At 30.2% G+C, this 24,716-nt stretch overlaps 3 protein-coding genes across 5 annotated transcripts; 2 read left to right on the top strand and 1 right to left on the bottom strand.

Annotated features, from left to right (window-relative positions):
* Positions 1–143: 143 nt before the first annotated feature.
* LOC100197944 (large ribosomal subunit protein uL13) lies at positions 144–3,460 on the bottom strand. 2 transcript variants are annotated; one of them, XM_065804042.1, is made up of 4 exons: positions 3,328–3,460; positions 2,853–3,017; positions 447–694; positions 144–339 (listed from the first exon to the last, which is right to left on the bottom strand). In XM_065804042.1, exons 2-4 carry the CDS (start codon positions 2,996–2,998, stop codon positions 167–169), a joined length of 567 nt encoding a protein of 188 aa, XP_065660114.1. In that variant the 5' UTR covers positions 2,999–3,017; positions 3,328–3,460; the 3' UTR covers positions 144–166. The 2 variants fall into 2 exon arrangements, with proteins under 2 accessions (XP_065660114.1, XP_065660115.1); XM_065804043.1 differs by having other exon boundaries at positions 3,321–3,432.
* Positions 3,461–8,087: 4,627 nt separating this feature from the next.
* On the top strand, positions 8,088–13,895 carry LOC136084020 (uncharacterized). 2 transcript variants are annotated; one of them, XM_065804038.1, is made up of 3 exons: positions 8,088–13,303; positions 13,373–13,441; positions 13,715–13,895. In XM_065804038.1, the coding sequence occupies exon 1, from the start codon at positions 8,898–8,900 to the stop codon at positions 9,753–9,755; it is 858 nt and encodes a 285-aa protein (XP_065660110.1). In that variant the 5' UTR covers positions 8,088–8,897; the 3' UTR covers positions 9,756–13,303; positions 13,373–13,441; positions 13,715–13,895. The 2 variants fall into 2 exon arrangements, with proteins under 2 accessions (XP_065660110.1, XP_065660109.1); XM_065804037.1 differs by having other exon boundaries at positions 8,088–13,441.
* Positions 13,896–20,028: 6,133 nt separating this feature from the next.
* LOC136083497 (ATP-dependent DNA helicase pif1-like) lies at positions 20,029–20,910 on the top strand. The gene has a single exon (XM_065802900.1). It carries the CDS (start codon positions 20,029–20,031, stop codon positions 20,908–20,910), a length of 882 nt encoding a protein of 293 aa, XP_065658972.1.
* Positions 20,911–24,716: the final 3,806 nt, after the last annotated feature.

Here is a 24,716-nt window from a genome sequence, read left to right as displayed (position 1 = left end):
CAAGCAAATAAAAATAATTTGATAAATTTTTTTATCAAGTTTACACCTAAAAATTTTTAAAACATGGGACATTTTTATGAAAAAAACCATGTAACACTTATTATAAATATTAGCAAGTACTTAAACAATAACAAAGCAACACATTGGTTCTAACATTTTATTCCAATTAAGCAGATACAATTTGTTTTTCAGCGTTAGCTCTAGCTTTAAGGGCAGCTTTCTTTGCTTTGTAGTAAATTTCTGATTTAACTTTGCGTTTTGCCTCAAGAGTCTCAATAATAGCTTGGTATTTCCAGCCGGTTTCTGATGATAAACGCGCAAGTGTACAATATTTACGACCTAATCAAATTAATTTTTATAAATATAGAGTGAATTAATATAAAATTTCTTGACCAGAAAACATTTCAATTTGGCTTTAAAAATTATGAATAGTATTACAAACTAACCAGGTGCTAATTTAACAACTCTAAGAGCTGAAGGAACAACCATTCTTTTCATTCTATCATAAGGAGGAGGAACACCATCAAAGACCTTAAGACGATTAAGTGCTTCCATCCCACGTTTAGTTTTATGAGGAATCATTCCACGGACTGCCTTGAATAATCGTTTACTAGGAGCTCGAAAATGATATGGACCTCTAGATGGGTTTGTATTCATTCGTTTTCTCAAATAATCTAAAACTTTGAGTTTGTTTCTAAAAACAAAAAAATAAAATAAGTTTCTTTCTGTTAAAAAAAATAAAATAATATGACAATGAATTAATAAAGTTATTAACACTTATGTAAAACACGTTTAATTACAACACATTAAATACAACACTTGACTTGATATATAAGAGCAAAAAAAGCTATAATTATAACAAGTAAAAAAAAACTGTTGCAAATAGAGTTTTAAACTTATAGTAGTGAAGGTTATATTGTTTAAATTTTAACCTTAATACAACAAATCAGAAGTTTACAACTAATAATTATTTCAACATATTGTTGATATTAAACAATTAAACTTTTAATAAGTCTACTTCTTTATAATTTCTTGAATTATCATTCACCACTGATCCCTCTTATCAACATTGTGTATGTTAAAAAATTAACATCCGCAAAGGTTACTGCTCTTTGATTTTTTGCCATACTTTTACACCTGATTCTACTTTTCTGTCTCTGTAAGCATTTATTTGGTCTTATATAGAATACTAATGCCATATTTGGTCTGGTTCTTTTAACAAAATGCGCTCTCCTTTAGACTATGTCTATAGATGCATTGTAAATGTAGTTAAAACTGCTCTAGCTGATGCTCTAAGCTTGAGTCTCTGCCTCATCATAAGACTCTTTTACTACTATTAAGCTGCATAAGTAAGCCAATATAACTTGTTTCATCAATTGAAATGCAACCTCATTTAAGCTGTGACTTAACATTCTTAACTACATCACATTTAATATTTTTTTTTTGTTTTAACTATCGACTTATTGGTTGCTTGCAGCCTTGTTAGAAGAAAAATATTAGAAAAAATAGCTTCCTTTAATGAAGTAGGGACAAAATTAAACTCACATCTGTTTACAGTTTATAAGAACCTTATGTGCAATAATAGTAACTTTAAATTAATTTTATTACAGTTAACATGTTTGTGTTGTAGTGTTTCTTTTTTAACGGTTGAACATAGAAAATGCTTAGATATGATTACAACCACTTACTATCAATTAGGCTACTTAATAATCTAAATAGGTCAATAATTTTTCGCAAGATTATTAAACTATACATTAGTAAAAATATACATTCACTGAACATTATAATGAATTTACTAATGTGGTAACAAAACAGCATGTTTTTAATAGTCTCTTGTTTTTATAATATTTCTTTATTAATTAATTCAAGTATTTTATATCATATACATTATTGTATTAACAAATATTATATGTTATCTTATATCATAGAATTATTATTTCATGGTTGTAAGATGGTAAATCTGCAGTTAAGCGGCCTAAAAAAAGTTGTTGTTGTTGCTTATTTCGTCGTATTATCTTGCCCATAGACACTTTAGCAGCAAGCTATAAGATAATGTACTGAAGCTTATAAATATTTATTTGTTTAAAAAGTCGTCGCTGACAAAGAAGCAATAAGCAAAAAATAAAACTAGTTCAGCCCGCATAACTGCAGATTTATTAGTCAATAACTAATTCCAAATTCCATGATATTTCCAGGACTTTTAAAGAAAAACTTTTGGTTTTTGATCTTTTCCTGACACAAAAGAAGAAATTTTTGATTTGTAAAAAAATATGAAAATGAAAAATAACTAAATAAATAGATGTTAATAATAATTACAGCAACATTATAGTAAAGGTTTTAATTAAATAAATAGCAAATAATAATAGTTAATACATGATTATTAATTCATTATAATCTATGCAAAATTAATAACTTTGTATAAGTAAAAAATGAAAATAAATATTGAATTATTTCAGAAAAAAGCTCCAGGAGTTATTGTTAGAGGGGTGTTTTTCTAGGCAATAATAAAATGGGCCACATTATATTATGGATTTTATTGGAAATACTTTTTAACAACTTATTCTGTCATTTTAGATTTATTTGTTTCACAATAAAACAAACTTTTTTTGATAAATATTAAAAAAACTTATCTGTTTTAATAACATATCTATAAAAGTAATCAAAACTGCTATTAGCATTTATTACCTTGTATTGTAACAAAAAATTATTTACTAATTAAATTATAATATAAATACAATAACTATAAATAAAAGAATTGGAAATATAAAATAAAACCAATAAATTCACATAAGTTAAAGCTTTTATTAATATACCAAGTATAGGAAACACTATAGGAAAAAGTTTTAGAATACCTGTAAAAGTTTCCACTTATGTTAATTGATTCACATCTTACAACGACAACTCTCTGCCCTTGAAGTATTGCTTTAGCAATTACTGAAGCTAATCTTCCCAATAAATGCCCTTTGGCATCTATGATAACCACTTTTTCAAAACCCATTTTAAGCACAAGGCTTTTCCTAAACAAATTTTTCGGTGTTTTAAAATTTCATATACTTTTAAAAGAAAGCCTAAAAATATTAAAAACATATAAAAAGCAGCTTATTTGTATCACTTTAACAACACATGGCCTACCATTAAGGAAATAAATGTTTTGAATCATCATATTTTACAATTGGAATATTATCATAATTATTGGAATAATTTAAATAATAACCAAATTTTAGTTAACAAAATAATAATAAAAAATTGTATAAAATACATAAACATATATTATTAGGGAGACGGACAGGTATATTAAATATATAAAATCGTCGCCTTACAACAGACCTCTTCACGTGCACCGGGTTTGATCTGTTCTGGTAAAGAAAGCAAGTTATTGAGGTACCATTTTTGAAGACGAGATTCTAATTGCCCAATCTCCTTACCAACCCCGTTACCAGTTTTTTAAAATATTTTTATAAAATAACATACAAGTTCTATTTAAGACTAATGAAGTTATGTTCTTCAATACATTTATTTTTATTTTTTGTAAACTTAAAACTTTGTGATTTTATAATAAAATCCTTTACAATACATGTAAAACTCGTAACAATAAACCAGAGTAAATAGAAATAAAGGATATAATGAAATAATTAAGAAAATGTTTATTCGTGAGCTCTTTTAGCTAAATGAGCATAAAACTTTCGAAAGTGAAATTTGCCGTCAAATTTAACCATTTCTAGTAAAAAGATTTGAATTAAAAATGAAGTAAACAACAATACGGTAAACTATGGATTTGCATGAAATACGCTAATTTTTAACTTGGTGAATGGGGCTTTGAAAAATAAATAATGTCTAAACTAACTAATCAATCTAATTATAGTTACCGAATTAAATGTATTATATTTCAGTAGTAAAAACTGAAATATAATACATTTAATTGGATAACTAAAAAATACCACTTATTTAGCACTTTTCAAAAGTTTTGCAAAAATTTAAGAGAGTTCTGGAGAAAACTTTAAAGACTATGATGGAATTCTTATCTGGAGTACAAACTGCAGAAGTGTTTGATTGAGAATTAACTTAAGTATTGAAAGCGTGATTTCAATGTTTAACAATGGGTTAATCTGTTTAACTGTCAGGAAGAGTATGGACATTATATTCAAGAGTCAAATTAGAGTAAGATTTCTTTGCAAGTAACTCTGCTTTATTCTGGAGAGAAGTAAAAAGATCAGACCCATGAATTAGAGATTAAATGTTAGACTTACTTTAGTTAATGACACTGTTGAAGACTAAATAAAAAGTCTCAAGAACCTAACATCTGATATAAGATACAAGATTTAGTAAACTGAGAATAACAGAGCTTAACACCAGGCAGGACTTTTTTACATTGACTTCTTGTGATAATAAAAGGTCATTTATTCTTAAGAGAGATGTTCTTGTAAAATAGATGATTAATGTTTAATAAAGCAACTGCTCAAGATGGTGAAAAATGTGGAGTAGAATGAGGCTTAACTTAAAGTTAAGATGATTAGATGGATGTGTGGTGTGACTCTAGCAAGACAAGAAAAGAAGGCCTAATCTCAGACAGATTAGAAAAAACGTTGTACCGAACAATGTTTGTTCTAAGCATGTAGAGGAGTAGCATCTTCAATAGGAAATTGCAGTGACAGAAGTAAGAAAACTTGAAGAGAATGCCTAACATATTGTATGAATGAGCTTCAAGAAGAAAAAAATGCTCTAGGTTGTTTATATTAGAGAAACAGCATAAATGAGGAAGGCTAAAACCTAACGATGATGATGATTATAATGATCACGAGGCTTTAGTCTTCCTCTTTTATGTTGTTTCTCTAATATAAACAATCGAAGAACTTATTTTCTTCTTAAAGCTTATCAACATCAACAGATGATAATAATGATGATAATCAAGATAATGATGATGATGATGATAATCAAGATAATGATGATGATGATGATGATGATGATAATCAAGATAATGATGATGATGATGATAATCAAAATAATGATGATAATGATGATGATGATGATAACTATGATTATGATGATGATCATCATCATCATCATGGTAATAATGATGATTATGATAATCATGTTGATCATAATGATGTTTATATATGCATGTATACAAAATATAACATAAATTTTGAATTAAGAAAAAATACTTTAGGATGTATAAATGTTTATGCAACCCCAGTCACAAACTCGGCCATGCCCCGGATATATTTTATCAAACCCGGCCATGGTCCCGGTCAAATATCAACCCCGGTCAAAAACTATAGTCAGTATCAACAAGACAAAACACGGAACAGAAAAAACACGGTATATGCTTTTCTTGGTGTACTTATTTATTATTATTGATGAAAATCTTACATGAAAAAATTATGTTGAAACCTTGCGCAACAAAGTTTCAAAAAGTATTGGAATACAAAGCGAGATGTTTCGTAAATCCCAGTGAAAAATAAAACCGCGTCCCACATGGGTTCCGCGTGGGTTCCGTGTGGGATACGGATACCACGTGGGACGGATTTTCCCATGTGGTATCCGTATGGAAATTTGTCACCTTAAACCCTTAAACCCATGTGGGTTACATGTGGGTTACATGTAAACCCAACATGGGTTACATGTGGGAACCATATGGCATTTACACCCATGGGAAATCCCACGTGGGTTTCCTGTAGGATTTGCATGGGAATTAATTTGAAAGTTGGAAACTAAAAAAAAACTTTAAAAAAAAACTTTAAAAAGAATTTTTAAATCGACATTGCATTGCGTTACGTTTATATTGTGTGAAAATAATTTATATTAATATAGAGAATGGCAAGCAAGTATGTAAGTACCACGAATAATGTTTATCTTTCTTTATAGAAATAAGATAAAGATTTGTGCAAATAGACGTATTATTAGGATAATATAATAGTTATTTCAATTTAGATTTTGAGTAAATTATTTGCAAACAATTAACTGATGCAAGTTGAAATGTTGTCAAAAACCAATCTTGCATGCATGGGACACTGCAGTGTCCCTCAAAGAAATGCAGGTTTGAAAGTCAAAAAATTCCCAATTTTCTTTATTAAAAAAAGAAAAAAATAGGATGGAGATGGGTTTCTGTAACTTTTTTTATGCTCCAAAACTTTTAACTTTAGATATAATAAGGTCCTTAAGACTTAAGGGACTTACGAGCTACATTGAGGAACAAAAACAGGATATTTACAGAAACTTTTCGATTTTTAATTTGGAGTACCACAGTGTTATTGGGAATAAAGCCTCTGGGTCCAGTTTTCAAAGTAATATGATCTAAAGCAATGTTTAAATAAAATAATATGCTTTAAAATGCATATAGTTATACATATAACTCCTGATAGTTAACTATATGTATAACTAGTTATACATATAATTTGTTATAAAAACTTATTTTTTAAGGTTATGCTTGAACAAATTAGTACCAATTAATTCAAATTCAAAATTTAGTTAAAGTTCAAGTTAAAGTTCTTATTTATTCATTGTTTTTGTTAATTTTATATTTATTTGTTCAAATTTATCAGTTAGTACTATTTTTTACTACAGTAAGAATGTTTATCATTGTTGAATGTGATTTTATTAGTAACTCAATTTTATTTTCAACATATTTTGACACCCTTTATATTTTAAATGATGACAGCTTTACTTTTCTATTGATGTTAAATTTATTACGTTTCAATAACTCAGATTGAATTTTAGCTGAATTATTGTAAGCTTTGTAGGGGTTTGTTGTATATCAAATGGTGTTGTAAATAAAGTAAAAATGATATATATATATATATATATATATATATATATATATATATATATATATATATATATATATATATATATATATATATATATATATATATATATATATTTAAATAAGAAATTATGCAAATTGATTACTTATTTTACCTAAATCATAGGGTCATCTATGCATAATGATGTTAGATGATGACCCGTTTATTGAACACCTTCAGCCTTTATCAAACTCAGTCAATTTTTTGCCATCTCCCATTGAAAATGTTGTCAGTTTTTGTTATCATATTATGATGGTATATCTGAATTGTTAATATAATATAAAAAAAATGCATATACCATTAATTTTTTTCTGGTTCAATTATACATTTATTCTCGACAGTACTAAAAGTAAAAAAAAAAAAACATAAATTGTTCTTTCAGATAAGCAAGCTAATTTCTGAATTTAGATTTTTTTTTCTATGATTCTCTACAGTTTTAAGCAACAAAAGTAAGAAGTTTTTAGGCCACATTGTTGGTGTAAATACCTCTAAAACCTGCTCATAGCTAGCATAAATTGTTTTACTTTTTTTTAAATAAAATAATTTACTTTTTTTTTTAATTCAATTTTTCAATTGACATTATTTTGGTCTCAACATCCCCTCCCCATTGTCAATTATTGTTAAACTCACACTGCCCCTCTATCTACTGGCATCATTTATGGATGATCCCATAGCCTAAATACTATATATATATATATATATATATATATATATATATATATATATATATATATATATATATATATATATATATATATATAATTTTAACTTTATTTACAACACCATTTGATATACAACAAACCCTTACAAAGCTTACAATAATTCAGTTTAAATTCAATCTGAGTTATTGAAACGTAATAAATTTAACATCAATAGAAAAGTAAAGCTGTCATCATTTAAAATGTAAAGAGTGTTGTCAAAATATGTTAAAAGTAAAATTAAGTTACTAATAAAATCACGTTCAACAATGATAAATATTCTTACTGTAGTAAGAATTAGTACTAGTTAACAAATTTGAACAAATAAATATAAAATTGCCAAAAAACAATGAACAAATAAGAACTTGAACTAAATCTTGAATTTGAATTAATTGGTACTAATTTGTTCAAGCATAACCTTAAAAAATAAGTTTATATAATAAATTTTATGTATAACTAGTTATACATATAGTTAACTATCAGGAGTTATATGTATAACTGCATGCATTTTAAAGCATTTTATTTAATTTATATATTACTTTAGATCATATTACTTTGAATACTGGACCCAGAGACTTTATTCACAATAACACTGTGGTACTCCAGATTAAAAATCGAAAAGTTTCTGTAATTATCCTGTTTTTGTTCCTCAATGTACTTCGTAGGTCCCTTAAGTTTTATGAACCTTATTATATGTAAAGTTAAAAGTTTTGGAGCCTAAAAAAAGTTACAGAAACCTCCCTATATTCCCCCTATTTTAATAATTTTTTTTAATAAAGAAAATTTGACTTTCAAACCAGTATTTCTTTGTGGGACACTGCAGTGTCCCATACTTGCATACTTGGTTTTTGACAACATTTGAACTTGCATCAGTCAATTGTTTGCAGATAATATACTCAAGAACTATATTCAAATATCATATGAACATGTTAGAGAATGTTCATATGATATATGAACATCACAAATTTAATAATATTGTTGTGATATGTTATATAAATAATACCATAATAGATTATGATATGAAAATAAGATAGGATATGATAGCAATGATCAAAGAATAAATTTACTTATAGAAATTTAGATGTTTGTTTATTAGTTTCAGAATATTATATTATGTGTAACCACGGCCTTCTATAATAACAGGCCTTGACATCGCACAACAAAGTTGATAAACTGAAGGCCAATTCCTAATACTGTGTTTACATTTTCATCTTTTAACATTAGACGAAAGTTTGTGTTCACACTTTTTTAATAAATCTCTAAAATTTGATTGGTTTATAAATAAGATAGCGCAACTTCAAGACGATAACCTTGTAAGGTTCAAGGCGTTACATTGTAAGGTTATAATATTGTCAAACTAACGGTAAGTTTTTTTAATAATTAAAATGCCTTTAAAATGCTGTGTATCTCTTTGCAAGTCGAACTATCTCAACTACAACAAAAATATCAATTTATACAACTACAACTACAATATCAATTACAACTACAACAAAAATATCAATACTCAACTACAACAAAATTATCAATTTATAAATTCCCGAAGAATCTAGAGGAGAGAAAAAGATACAGTGAAGCTATCCCAAGAACTGGTTTTATTGTTACAGACTATACAGCAGTATTTCAACTTCATTGGCCAAATGAAGCACCTTTTGAAAGCAAATATGGGAAGCAACGACCTTTAAACCCACCATCTGTTTTAAAAAATATTCCGCCTAGTTATTTAGCCACACCAGCAAGTAAAGTTAGAAAAACTGTAACTTCAAGCGGTTTTCGAAGCATTTTACCAGATGAGTTAAATGATTTTCTAAAAGAGGATGAACTTATATTTGACGATATTCAATCTTTGTTAAGTGATAATAACGATGTTATTGTTTTCCAGCTTAATAAAAAAAGTTTACACATACAATCAATAATGTACAAACTTGGTGTTCCATTATTTATTTTAGTAATTTTCAATGATTATTCACTTGTAGCTAACCATAATGGGACAACTTGTAATATTTCATCTTTAGCTGTAAACAAATTAAAGTTAATAAAAACAAAATCAGCTTTATTTGAAGCAGTTAGATTTTTAAAAAATAAAGAAAGTTCGCTTCAGTTAAATATTCTATTCGAACACCTTAATGCTATGAGAAAAGTTAATGTTGGTGAAGTTTTATATACTTCAGATATTATATGTAGAGCGTATGAGTATTTTGTATGTGACGAAGTTTATATGACTGTTTGTGTATTGACTACAAGTTGCCAAGTATAAGGACACGATTGACTTCAAAAATAAGCTCAATGGAGGACCTAAGTTTCATAAATAGTATTTTTATGAATTTAAATCCATTGAAAAGAACTTCCATACTACTAATTGATGAGGTCTATGTCAAAGCTTCATTACTTTACCAAAGAGGTGCTTTGTTTGGTCAAGCAGTAAACTACCCTGAAAAGTTAGCTAAAACAATTTTATCATTTATGATTAAATGTCTTTTTGGAGGTCCAGAAATTATATGTAGAGCTCAACCTGTTGCAAATTGTTTTTCTAAATTTCAGTTTGCTCAATGTCAACAAATTGCTGATACGATAAATAATATTGAAAATAGTAAGACACTGGTAATAATTACTGATGGTAACCGTGTAAATCAAAGGATTTTTGGAATGTTTGAAACAGTTGATAGTAAACCATGGTTAACAACATCGGGTATATATTTATTGTATGATTATGTGCATCTCTTAAAATCTATATGAAACAATTGGTTGACAGAAAAGACTGGCGAACTTAAATTTTTGAACAATAAAGAACTGGCTTTGGCTAAGTGGAGTGATTTAGAAACTTTATATAAAACTGAGTGCAATAGTCTTTTTAAACTCTCTAAACTTACAGCTAAATCAGTTTATCCAAAACCAATAGAGAGACAATCTGTAAAGTTTTGTTTGTCTGTTTTTTGCGAAGAAACAGTAGCTACATTAAGAACGCATCCAGAGATTGAAAATAAAGCATTTGAAGGTACTGCTGTATTTATTGAAAATTTTTTTTTTTTTCGAATGTTGTTAATGTCAAAGCACCTGGTGCTGGCATTTGGTTTAGAAATGAATTATGCGAAGAAATCCACTCAGTTGGTGATCAACAGTTACAACTGCTGAGAGATATTGCTGAACTGTCAAATTTTATGAAACCTACAGGTAAGCGTGTAAAACAGCTTACGCTAGATACTAGCAATGCAATAGCGCATTCATGTTATGGCTTTATTGATCTCGTAGAAACTTTGTTGAGTAATGGAGCAAAGTATGTCTTATTAGGTTGGTTTTCAACAGATCCACTTGAAAAAGCTTTTTCTAAGTTTTGACAGGGATCTGGAGGTACTTACTTTATAAATGCTAAATCTGTAATTGAAAAAATTAATATTCAACATACTAAATTGATATTACAACTTGACATTCCTGTTGATGGTATCGATGGTCATACTTGTGACATATGTTTTAGAGATGTTTCTACTGATGAAAAAGAACTTCTGGATAATATACATGATCTTGAAAGCTCAGTTAATAAATCTGCATTAGTGGCTATAGTTTACATAGCTGGCTATGTGCAAAAAAGCGAAATAAAAATTTATGATAATTCTACCAATTATTATTATAAATATGGAAGTTATCTGCATAGCTTTAACAGAGGCGGACTTGAAATTCTTTCTGATACTCTAGTCTAATGGTCAATATTTTGCTTTTTTTTTTCAAGGTGCTACTGACCCTTTATGCAGAACATTTTGTGTTACTCAGTTTCAGTTCATTGCGGCTAAATATAAATTTAAAATCACAAAAAAACAATGCAGAGTATATTCTAATATTCTGCTAAAGAATTACTCTCTAATTACCACCCCCAAAATACTAAAGCTATCATAATTTATGTGAAAATTAGTTTTGTAATTTATTGTGCTATTTACTTGTTATGTTTTTTATTTTCTCATTAGCCTATATGTCTCAATATGTTTGGATTTGTAAATATTTACCCTGTTGAGATATAATGATAAAACTTTTTTTTGCTTGAATCAACTTTTGTTGGTGTTTTTTATTGTTGGTGATTTTTATTGTTTTCAGTTTTAGCAAAAAAAAATTAAAAATAAAGTTATCTTTCTAATATATAGATATATACTTTGTTATAGTTCTGCTTGTTATTGATACTATTTAATATTACATAAATATTCTTAATGAAATTTGAAATACGAAAAATGTGATTATCTTTTAACAATTTTTTGGTTTTCTTTTTATATTTCCGTCTTTACTAGAGATAATTATTAGAAAACATAGACTGCGATTACACCCTACCTAATATAAAAATAACGTCTGTTCACAAAAAATCCGGACTGATTTCAAATGTACACAAATTGTTCTAAATTTCGAATTTTCGATTCGAAATTTTTAAATTTAATCGGTCAACAACAACAGTTTTATTTTGTGGCAAAATTGAGTTTAAATAATTAATTCAAATAAATATGGAGCATCTAAAAGAGAACGATGTTAGAAATGTGATTGGAAATTTTTATAAACAAAACATAAACAGTGGAAAGAAATTTACAGTGGATCAATTTAAGAAAATGGGAATCGCTAAATCTACAATTTATGACATAATTAAAAGGTCTGAAAATAATTTGCCAATGAATAGAAAAATCGGTTGCGACAGAAAACCTTTTAAAATTACACCAGAAAAGAGAGAGTCCATGATTGCAAGAGCAGAAGAGAGAATCGGGATTTCGCAAAGAAAATTGGCACTAAAATATAAGATAAGCGTTTCATACGTAAATAGATTATTAAGTATGCATGGACTAAAGTATACCAAAGAAAAAATGCACCAAAAACAACAGAAAAGCAAGAAATTAAACAAAAGAAAAACTTATTAAAACTTTCAAAAATTTTTTTTAAGCCATCAAATGAGTTTGAAATCATCATGGACGATGAATCTTATTTCTGTGTAAATGGTGCAAATTGTTCACAAAACTCTGGCTACTATACAAAGGATAGTTCTCAAACTGATCCTAACATTAAATTCAACTTCAAAAAAAAGTTTGACGAGAAAGTTCTCGTTTGGATTGCAATCAGTCGTTTTGGTCATTCATCGCCTTATTTTGCTGTAAAAAACTGTGCACTGGATGCAAAAACTTATTCTAAAGAATGTATTACAAAAAGACTTCTTCCATTTATAAATTCCAAGCATCAAAACATGAAAATTTTATTTTGGCCTGACGGAGCGAGATGTCATTATGCAAAACACACATTAGAAACTTACAACACTTTAGGTATTAACTTTTTCGACGCTAAAGATAACCCCCCAAATGTACTGCAGTTAAGGCCAATTGAAAATTTTTGGGCACATTTAAAAGCAAAAGTTTATGGAAATGGATTTACTGCGAAAAATCTTGACCACCTTAAGAATAGAATTCGATTAAAGTTGAAAGAGTTTGATCCAGACTACTTTTTCAACCTAATGGATTCAGTCAAAACTAAAGTTCCAAAAGCCGCTGATTTAGGACCACTTTCGGTTATAAAATAGTTAACAATGTCCAGTCACTCATTTTAGTTAAAATTTTTGTCAAAAATCGATTAATTTTGTATTCAATTAAGAACAATTTTTCATTCCGGATTTTTTGTGAACAGACGTTATATCAATATAAGTAAAAGTGAAAGTTTATTCGGCCTTCAGTTTTTACGGCATTTTGCGCGATGTCAAGGCCTGTTATTATAGAAGGCCGTATGTGTGACGAAAAAGTAAAGATACTTTTGCATTCAGTGGCTATTGCACCTAAGGTTTATATCATTGAAAAAGTAGGTTTTTACATTTTTGTTTTTGTTTTTTTGTTTAACTACTTATCCTAATTGATCACTTTTTTTCAGGATTCTCCTCATGGGTTCAAGCTCATTACGCATAATATGTGTTCAATTACCCATAATACGTTAGTCATTGTAAGTAATAAATTAGGAAATAATTATTTGTGAAATATTGTAGTCATTAATGACTTCAACCTGGCTAATAATTAAAATTGCTCTCTTTCTCTCTCTCTGTCTCTCTCTCTCTCTCTCTCTCTCTGTCTCTCTCTCTCTCTCTCTCTCTCTCTCTCTCTCTCTCTCTCTCTCTCTCTCTCTCTCTCTCTCTCTCTCTCTCTATATATATATATATATATATATATATATATATTTATATTTATATATATTTGTATTTTTTTTTTTTTTCAATAGAAAATGTTTGAAGAAAGTTAGAAGATACTAAAAACCTTGGTATTATGCAAGCCGAAGCGATTTAATTAATTCAATCGACAAAAAACGGCGTGTAAATCGCAAAAGAAAAAATAATACTTTTAATATTCATTTTGGATGTATTGATTAATAGCATTTATTTTAAAATAAATTCATTTTGCAACACGTTTTTTAATTTTATAAAATATCGTCATAATAGTTTAAGGTAAATCCCACAGGTTATAAGTGGAAAACATTACATGTAAAAGATCAAATATGTTACACATTTTGAATACCAAATGGGATAAAGTAGCAAATACCAGATTAAGTTAAGCCTCTCTGAAAGCTTTGATGATTAATTTTAAATAAATATTCAAGTAATTTTTAGATTAAAAGAATTTTAAAAATTATCATAGAAGCATTCGGACTTTCATTTGTCTAGTATTGACTACTTTTATACCATTTAGATTAAAATATGTGGCATTTAAGATCTATAACATGTAGTATTTTCCGCCTATATCCCATGTAGGATTTACCACATAAAACCCATGTGGGATTTACCATATGAAACCCACATGGGACAAAATAATAATCCCCATATGGGTTACATATGGTAAAAACCCACGCGTATTTACCATATGTATTTACCATATGGATTTACCATATGGAATCCATGTGGGATTTACCATATGAAACCCACATGTGACAAAATAATAATCCCCACATGGGTTACATATGGAAAAAGTCCACGCGTATCCCATGTGCGCTTTTTCACTGGGATAGACATGCATTAATTTAAACTTTATTAGTGACTTATCCAATGCCATGTAAATTATGCAAATATCGCATGGGGTAGTGCTAAAAAAAGCCAATTAGATCCTCCTTATCGGCATCAGAAGCATCAAGCACGGTTAATAAACTTAAAAGATTGTTTTACTCATGAAAAACCACTTTTATTCGAAATGAATATTTTTAATATAAGCCAACTAAATGTTTTTAATAGACTTTGCTTTATATTCAAATATAAGACAAGCTCCTATATCTTTTTAAAATTTATATGCAATAAAGCTCAAAAACAAATATGATCTAAGAAATGACATTTTGTTTCCATTTATAAATAAGTGTTTTCTAAATAAAATTTAAAATAGTTGATTATGTTTTTTATTTTTTTGGTTAAACGCTGTTTTATAATTGAGATACATAATCTTATTTGTATATATATTTCAATATATATTTTTTTGAAATAATTGGTTTATTGTTAATATATTGTTAAACGGTTCTCGGTGACACGATCTTACGATCCTCTTGTTTGTGTTTTCCTTTGGCATCAAAGGTGGTATCTTGTTGGGATTTTCCTTTAGCATCACTAAACACCCATGCTGGATGTTTAGTGATGCCAAAACAAAAATCCCCTCACACAACACTCTCTTATATATCATACAAATTAGAATTAAAAAAAATAGAACTTTAAATTATCTCGATAATCTAAATCAATTCGGGGGGGGGTCTTAATAAAAGGTTGGTGGCAGTTTCGATTTAAGGAACAAAATGAATATAAGATGACTATAACTAAAAACTGTTTTTTTTTTAAGATTAAGGGGGAATAATAACACTTTCACTACGGTTTGGATTATAATACTTTTTACTTTTCTGATTATGAGGATAATATCCTAAATAAGTGCAGTATGATTTTATTTTATTATTATTATTATTTTTTTTTTGTTGTTATTTAGGTGCTCCCAGAAGTCATTACGGTCTTATCGCAGAGCACCACGGGAGAGCATTTAACGGGAAGTTCACGCCTCCTTCCGTACCAATGTCACTTTTTGGGCTGGAGCTGGCGTCGAGCCTCGGACCTCTGGGTTCTGAGCCAGAACTCTGACCACTGCGCCACGGCTGCTCTTTTAATGTATTGATATTCGTCTACACATTCACAAATTTTGATTAACATTCAGATTCTATGAAATTGAAAGAAACTCTTTTCATGCTTTTTTACTAGCACTGTTATTATAATGTCATGTTACGACAGAGTTATATCCAATTACCAATAACTCTGTCGATTCATTTTCAACGTCTATGCTGGAACTAGATTGCGTCTCTTACCATCAATGTCAGCATTGGTATTATGAACTAGCTTTTGAGACAACCAAATTACATTACATGACACTTCTCAACGTTAAAATTTACACGGGAGTGGTGCAACCAATTTACAGGGCTGTCAATGTACGCTCGCAGCTTTTCATAATCGGAGGAAAATTGAACAACATCGATAACTCATGTGATGTTGCCATTATTGGCGTATAATATGGTATGGTTATAAATTCAATCTGGTAAGTCATTTATGAAGAACAAAAATACCTTGGTGTAAGAACTGATACTTGAGGGACGCCACTTGTCACCCATTACCTCTTGGACGTTTATTCTCCAATTATTACTAATTGTTGTATATTAGCTAGTGGTACCAGGGATCTAGTTTAATAGCTGGCCTCAAATGCCATACGCATGAGTCTTAAGTCACCCTGTCTTGAATGCTTTGGCAAAGTTGATAAAAGTTATATAAACCAGATGTCCACGGTAAAATGTTACGAGATTCAATCAGGTTCGTAACACAACCTTTGCAATGTATAAATCCATGTTGAGACTTTGATATTAGATTGTGCACATTATTTCATAATCCTATTTGTGATCTCCGCTACTTTGCCCGGTATCGGTGAGAGACACCAACTCGTAGTTATAAGTCTTCCCTTTGATTCCTTTTTGGTGGCTATTTGAAATCGTGATTAAATTTTCTTTCAGCACAATCATTAAAGTATTTATAAGATTTTTTTCTGAAATAACCTGACAAATTCTTTAAAAATAAAATGTTTTGTTTGGATAAGATCTAGTGTCTACTTTAATGTCATCAATATAAAAAATAAGCCAAATAATTTTATTGTTTGGTGGTTTGGTTCCTTTCATCCAAAAAAAAGAAATGTTTGTTTGATATGAGTTGTTATTCTTTATATCTATGATCCTTAGATTTTAGTTTTGTGTTCTGAAGTTTGATATTGAAAAAAATAATAGTAATAATAATTGAATCAATGTATACAAAAACGTTCTAAGTCATTTTTTTTAATATTTGACTTTTTGATGAAAATTTGTTCTTTGAAGACAGTTCCACTATTGTATAGTAAAACATTCTAAATCAGACCTCTCCATACACGTTAAATAGAGAGCTGAAATATTGTCTGTAAACTAAAAGGTTCTAGGTCAGTGACTTAGAAGGTTTTTGTTGGCAGCACTGAGAAAACCAGCTGTGTTCTGCTGGTAGCTTTCAGATGTTTTTAATCCAATTTTTGTTATGTTTTGGTTACGAGTTTGAGGTTATTTGGGCTTATTTTATTATTCATGTAGTTTTCTCGCAGTGAACACAATGTTTCGATTTCAGATCTTTTTTATTCATTAAAAAAATTGCCTCTACAAAAATTCCTCGTTCAACTTATACTTTAAAAAACACCTCAAATATGCTCATAAAAAAACCGTTTAGACTATATTTATATTTCCACAAGGAAACTACGTCAGTCAAATCCGCCGTACAGGGTTTCTCCCACGCAATTTAATAATTAAATTGCGTTATGATATGTAATTATTACAATTCATCTCGTTGTTTTAATGAAAAAGACTTATAATGGATGAAGAACCTAGTACTAGCAGTGAAAAAAAGGTTAAAAATGAGGCTATGTGGAAAAGGAATGTTGTTAAAGAAGCTAGAGTGAAAGGTAAAGAGTACATTGACTACAAAGGAAGATCTGTACCTGCTGAAGAACGAGCAAAATATGTTTCTACAATCGTTGATTACAAGCATGAAGGTGAAAACTCACCGACCCAGAAAGGAAGGTGCCGAAGGAAGAGTAGCTCATGACTTTTCATTTACTTACGATGTTTTGGTAGGGGATGCCAAAGAAAAGGTATGTGTGGATGCCTTTAAAAACCTTTATGGTATTAAAATTAGTCGTATTCGACGATTGCGCTCCCTTTTGGTATTAGGAAAATCACCAAAGGACCTTAGAGGGAAAAAATTAGGAACGAATACAATCAGGGGCAATGTAAGACTTCTCATATGAGAACATATCGAAAGTTATCCGGTGAAACAGAGCAAATATGCTGGTAAAACTATCAATTATCTAGATGCTAGACTAAATGTCAAAATTTTGTATTCATTGTTTAAAGGAAAACATCCTGAAGCAAAATGTAGCTACAAATTTTTTCTAGGCTACTTTAAGGACAACTTTACGTTAAGGTTTGGCCGTCCCCAGATAGACTCTTGTTGCACCTGTGAGGAGCTTAATTTAAAATTACGAAGCCCTCATCTCAATGATGCAGCAAAAAGAAATGCTGCTGCTGAACTGATGCTGCACAAATGTCGATTAAAAAAGTTTTACAACAAACTCCAAAATGAAAGCAACCCGGAAACAAAACTAAATGAACCGCATGTCTTAGCGATCGCATTTGACTACATGCAGAATATCCCTTTACCGATGATACCAGTCCAGGAAACCTTTTACCTCAGACAGCTATCTATTAATCTCTTCTCTATTCACGATGTGAAATGCAATAAAGGTCATGTTTATGTGTTCCATGAAGGCACAGCCATGATGATGGCAGTATACCATCATAGCAATACAAATATAAGAAAACGACTCCTTGTTATAAGAAAAATAAAAAATGAAAAAGGAGGGGGAAAAAGGAGGGGGTGAAAAAAGGAGGGTGAGCAATTAGGGTTAGCAGGTGTTTTAAAATAAGGGCGATTAGGGTTAGCAGGTGTTTTAAAATAAGGGGGTTTAAAATAAGTGTAACCAGATGGTCGGAGCCATTAGGAGCGTTAGCAGGTGTTTAAAATTGGTGACTTGCTAAAAATAAGAACATATTCGGTATATGATAAAAAACGCGTTTAAAATAAGTGAAATAAAATGTTGCATATAAATATATATTGTTTAACATATCGCAGTTATTTAAAAAATGGTAAGAACTAAAGCTACCGTGTCTCATTCGGCGGACTATATAACAGAGAAAGAGAGCAAAAGATACGCTAACGACTTGGTGCGTCGTTTAAAAGAAGCAGGCGTACCCTTTAGAAAAGTTGTTGAAAGAGAATCCGACGACGTGGACTTTGTTGTAGAAAGAGGACCCGTTGAATTTGAAAGACGATCGGCATTGATGTGCAAAAGAAAAACAAAACAAAAATATAAAAATAACAAACAAAATAGAAAGAGCGGACGAGCTGGAAAGAGCGTATATAAATGGGTAATGACAAAGAAAATTTCAAGGTAATTTACACGATTAGTTATTAAGGATAAATTTAAATAAGTTATAAAAAATAAAAAATTGATTATTAAAAAATTGCAAAATGGCGCGTAAAAAAAAATGACAGTGAACGAGTCTAAAGAATTTGTGCGACTTAGAAATATATATAGGCGACACGGTAAAGAAATTGCAAATCAAAGCTATCAATTAGGTGCACAACCTAAAGTGGTAGTAAAAAAGTTGGATTGCAAAACAGTTTGGTACGAAAAACGAGCAACAAAACAAAAGTACAAAAATACAAAAAATAATATAAAAAAAGGCGTCGTAGGAAATCCAGTACATAAATGGGTACTAACAAAAACGTAAACAGCAAAAAAATTTATTAAAAAAATATATTATTCAATACAAAAAATACAAAATATTATTCGCTACAAAAATACAAAAAAATAATATATCAATCATTAGATATATGAATGTTTAATTTATACTTTAGCATGAAAGCCATTAGGTTTTTTTGATCCGGCGGCATACAAGAAAAATGTCTTTTAAATGTTTTTAAAAATAACATTACCACTTGTGTTTGCGAATGAAGATAATCTATATCTTTTATAGAAATTTGAGCTAATGTTAGTTCACTTGACTTTCGTTTCCATAAATCTTTTTAATCTCACCGTTTTTTCGTAAAAAAATATTATCACACAGTCGCCTTTATGTTGTTAACCTTTCATCTACTTTTCATCTTACGACATTTATATGAAAGTTTGGCAAATTATTTTTCTTAGCAACTTTTGCTTATATAAACATTTTTAATGTCCTCGCAAAAGTAAACATCACTGCGATTTTTTTTGCGGCTTATTTTTTTAATATTTTTTTATTTACCGATCTATTTTTGAATATCTTTTTTGTCGCCTAAGTAAAAGTAAAGGAGGTAAAAAATAAACGAAGATCAAGAGAAAGCTTATGTCGCGTTATTGAACAACAAAAATGTTTTTCTAACAGGAAAGGCGGGAACAGGCAAATCATTCGCCATTAAAATGATATATGAACGTTTTATAAAGTCGAAAAAGAACATTTACGTTACGGTAAGTACGGCCATTGCTGCTCAAATGTATTCCGAGGCGAGCACTGTACACTCGTTTGCCGGACTCGGCTATCGGCTGGAATCTGAAGCAACGATTATGAAAAATATGACAGACGTTGTCAAAGAACGATTAAAAAATGTCCATATGTTAGTGATTGACAAAATTTCAATGTTGCCCGTGCACGTGTTAAAAACGCTGGGTATGATTTTAAAATATATCAAAAAATCTTATTTGCCTTTTGGAGGATGCGTGTTGCTTGTTTTCGGTGATTTTTACCAACTAACACTAGTCGGCGAGGAAACGTTGCTGTTTGAAGACTCGTTTTGGCATGACTGTGAATTTGTTAATATAGAGCTTGTAAAAAATTTTCGACAAAACAATGATCTCGTTTTTCAAACGCATTTGAACAATATACGCGAGGGTGTCTTTTGCGAATCCACTTTGGATTTTTTAAGAAAAAGACTAGAGCCTGCAGATAAACATTTAAATCAAAATTACACAAGACTGTTTATGTACAATAAGGATAGAATTGCACATAACGAAGAGTATCTAGAAAAAAACAAATTTCCTGATTTTGTATTTAACAGCGAAACAAAAACATTTAACAATTACAAACTAAAAGAGAAATGGCCGTTTAAAACACCACAAACTGTAACTTTAAAAAAACAAGCGCCGGTCATTTGTGTTCGCAACATACTCGAGTTAGGCAATGTTAACGGCACTCAAGGCGTTGTAAAGTCGGTAAATAAAGAGCGAGTCGTTATGATGGTGGACGAACAACGAATTGAAGTCACACTTCAAACCGAAATGCTCTATGATGTTGTTTTTAGTTGAGCGCCTTTCGTGACAAAGTATTCATCGTATACCTCGTTTTGGTATTTCCTCAGTTCAGGCAAAATCAAACTCAGATTTTTTGCGTTAACTTTTTTTTTAGTATCCATTCTAAAAAATTGATCACGAACCACAAAAACCGTCTCTTCTTTTTTATTAACTCGGGTCATGTTAGGAAAGCGAGCACATAAAAAAAACTGACCCACCAGCGAATTGTTTATTAACTTTACCTGACTTGGATTCACCAGTATGCGTTTGTTAAAGTCGCTGTTATCGCAAAATACCCAAGTCTTTTTCATCTGGTCGTATTGACTTATCAATCGTACTGTTGCTAAAAAATAGTTGGACATGTTCTTAAAGTCCACATCCGAAAACTGATAAATGCCAGGAGCAAAACAATCACTTGTTATAAATTTAGCCGTCTTTCCCGTAAGTTCAATAAGATTTTTTTCGTTTGCCATTTTTTTGTTGTCGTATACTCTTTCCAATTGTTTTTAATGCTTTTTGATTTTTTTTGTTAAAAGTAGCCCTTTTTATATGATTTTTTTAAACCAATAACGCCATTTGTTGTCAACAACATTTTTTAATCTCGCCGTTCTAATTTAAAAAAAATATTATCACTCAGTTGTTTTTTCAAAAATTTAATTCATTTCGTGTCACTTGACTTTTTTATTTCGAAACTACACCTTTGTCCAAAGAAAATGATAATATTAAACGTTAATGTAAATTGTTTGTTTTTTATCTTGTTTAAATAAATGTAATATGATATAAAACGACGCACCAAGTCGTCAGCGTATCTTTTGCTCTCTTCCTCTGTTATATAGTCCGCCGAATGAGACACGGTAGCTTTAGTTCTTACCATTTTTTAAATAACCGCGATATGTTAAACAATATATATTTATATGCAACATTTTTTTTCACTTATTTTTAACGCGTTTTTTATCATATACCGAATATTTTCTTTTTTTTAGCGAGTCACCAATTTTAAACACCTGCTAACGCTCCTAATGGCTCCGACCATCTGGTTACACTTATTTTAAACCCCCTTATTTTAAAACACCTGCTAACCCTAATCGCCCTTATTTTAAAACACCTACTAACCCTAATCGCTCACCCTCCTTTTTTTCATCAACCCTAATCCCTCACCCTCCTTTTTTCACCCCCTCCTTTTCCCCCCTCCTTTTTCATTTTTTATTTTTCTTATAACAAGGAGTCGTTTTCTTATATTTGTATTGCCATGATGGTATACTGCCATCATCACAGCCAGAAAAAGCCCTGATGAGGTGTGCTCTTTTGTGTACAATTACCTAATGTCTGCTCCTCTACAGTTTACTGAAGTCCATGTCTACTCTGATAACTGTGGAGGCCAAAATAAAAACCATGCACTAAACAGAGTCTTTTTGGCTCTCACAGATACTTGCCGACTTTATCGAATCGAGCAGTACTACCCGATAAGAGGTCACTCGTACCTACTTTGTAATCGGGACTTGGCTGTAATAAAGAGAAAACTGAAATAGTATGACAGGGTATACACTGTTCACCAGATAACTGAACTTATCATTACTTCTATTATTACTGGTAAGTTTACTGTTAAAGAAGTTGCAACAGAAGATATTATAGATTTTCAAAAGTGGTGGCCAACATTCTACAAAAAATCTTGCATTTCGGAAGAAACACGGGGAAAGAAAGTTCCTGCTAAGGATAAGATAAGTTTTGGAATAAGTTCTCTAACGCACTTCACTTACGGGACTTTTCCAGGTGTATTTGTCTGTAGACCACTCATTGATGGGCTGATGGTCCAAACTTACAAGATGTCTCAAGTCGCCGATCGCATCGTCGAGTTTCCGCAAAATGTGTGCTACCCATTGGGTAATGTTCCGATAAAAAGAGTGAAACTGCAGGATATCAGGAAACAAATGCAATATGTTCCGGATGAGTTCAGTGGTTTTTATGATGAACTCATGAGCTGGCCAACAACCGACGAGGCGAATAGCGGGGAAGATAGCGATATCCAGTGAGGTGTCTACAAAGGCTTTGTAATAGGTCTTTTTATACATTGTGTGATTTAACATGTGTAATAGTTTGAACTTTTATTTTTAATAGTTCTTGGTACAAAAAATGAATAAATATATAAAAGATAAGCTTTTTGTTATTATCCTTAACAAATGTAAACAAAAAGGTTCTAAGTCAGGTAACTTTAACTATGTATAACACATATATATATCACAAATTTTGATATATATTTTAACAAATCTAATATTTAAATATGTCAAAAAGCACCCAGAATTTTTTTTGAATTTATTAAAGTAATGATTTTGGGTTTAATAAGTTTTTTCTCTTTCCCCGAAAAAATAGTTTTTATGACTTAGAACGTTTTTGTATACATCGATTCAATTCTAATACACGGATTTATAGTCTCAGTTCCGTTCCGCAAATCATCTCAAAGTTGTTAAGAAAAGTAAACATTTCTAGAATTTAAGAAAAAATTTGATGAGCAGAATATGACATATTAATATTACTTTGATATAAAATCTTGGAAATAAAATTTTCTTAACGCTAAATATCTTTCCTAGCCAAATTTATAACTAACTTAAGTTTGAAGTATTTATCTTATTAAACGATTTTGTGATAATTTACGGAACGGAACTGAGACTATAAACTCGTATATTCGTGATTTTTCAATAAATAAAAACTAAATATTTCCATGTTTTTAGAAGAATATATTTAAGCTAATAGCGGTTCTTGATGTTTTTTTAATAATAGATATTTTATTTATTATTTTACATTTGTTAATTTTATATAGTTAACGGAATTGCTTATTTTTAAATTAAACTTTATATTTACGGAATTTATCAAGGGGCTTAACGATAAATCATATTAGCCTTCTTCTTGTCCTTGCTACCTATATATCTTGTTGTTAACTTATGGATCGTTTTTGTTTTTGCATTCTCCTTTTGTATTTTTGATGCTTTGTTTATGTTATTTTTATTTTTTTATTTTTTTTTTGTTCTTTTAGTTGTGCTACTGACTCTATTTAGCTATATTGATGATTAAACAAGAGTAAAGTAGGTTTGCCACTTAATAATTTAGTAAATTTTTTGTTTTTTGTTTTTTTTATTTTTTTTATTTTGATATTTAGGTGCCCCAAGAAGTCCTAACGGTCTTGTCACAGAGCACCGCGGAAGTGCATTTAAGTAGGAAATTCGAGGAGGCTGAATAAGTGCGAATTTCATAACTGCGAATCTGCATAAGTGCGAAGCAGTTGCAAAGACTGGCATAAGTGCAAACTGGCACAAGCGCGAACTGGCATAAGTGCGCCGAAAGAATTTGCAAACATTGGCATAAGTGCGAACTGGCATAAGTGCGAACTGGCATATGTGCGAATCAATTGCAAAAACTGGCATAAGTGCGAACTGGCACAAGCGCGAACTGGCATAAGTGCGCCGAAGGAACTTGCAAACATTGGCATTAATTTGCCACTTATGCCAATTTGCACTTATGCCAATGTTTGCAAATTCTTTCGGCGCACTTATGCTAATTCGCGTTTGTGCCAGTTCGCACTTATGCCAGTTTTTGCAATTGTTTCGCACTAATGCATGTTCGCACTTATGCCAATGTTTGCAAATTCTTTTGGCGCACTTATGCCAGTTCGCGCTTGTGCCAGTTCGCACTTATGCCAGTTTTTGCAATTGATTCGCACTAATGCCAGTTCGCACTTATGCCAGTTCGCACTTATGCAAATGTTTGCAAATTCTTTTGGCGCACTTATGCCAGTTCGCGCTTGTGCTAGTTCGCACTTATGCCAGTTT

Source organism: Hydra vulgaris, chromosome 08, assembly GCF_038396675.1.
Source record: "Hydra vulgaris chromosome 08, alternate assembly HydraT2T_AEP".
NCBI classification, from domain to species: domain Eukaryota; kingdom Metazoa; phylum Cnidaria; class Hydrozoa; order Anthoathecata; family Hydridae; genus Hydra; species Hydra vulgaris.
The sequence above is the reverse complement of the archived record's forward strand: the minus strand, read 5'-3'. Positions and strand labels throughout refer to the sequence as shown.

Coding starts and splice junctions, on each gene's coding strand:
- LOC100197944 (XM_065804042.1), bottom strand. CDS start 2,998: ATGGGTTTTGAAAAAGTGGTTATCATAGATGCCAAAGGGCATTTATTG. Junction 695..2,852: donor ATAAGTGGAAACTTTTACAG/GTATTCTAAAAC, acceptor TTTTGTTTTTAG/AAACAAACTCAAAGTTTTAG. Junction 340..446: donor AGTTGTTAAATTAGCACCTG/GTTAGTTTGTAA, acceptor TAATTTGATTAG/GTCGTAAATATTGTACACTT.
- LOC136084020 (XM_065804038.1), top strand. CDS start 8,898: ATGCTGTGTATCTCTTTGCAAGTCGAACTATCTCAACTACAACAAAAA.
- LOC136083497 (XM_065802900.1), top strand. CDS start 20,029: ATGATATATGAACGTTTTATAAAGTCGAAAAAGAACATTTACGTTACG.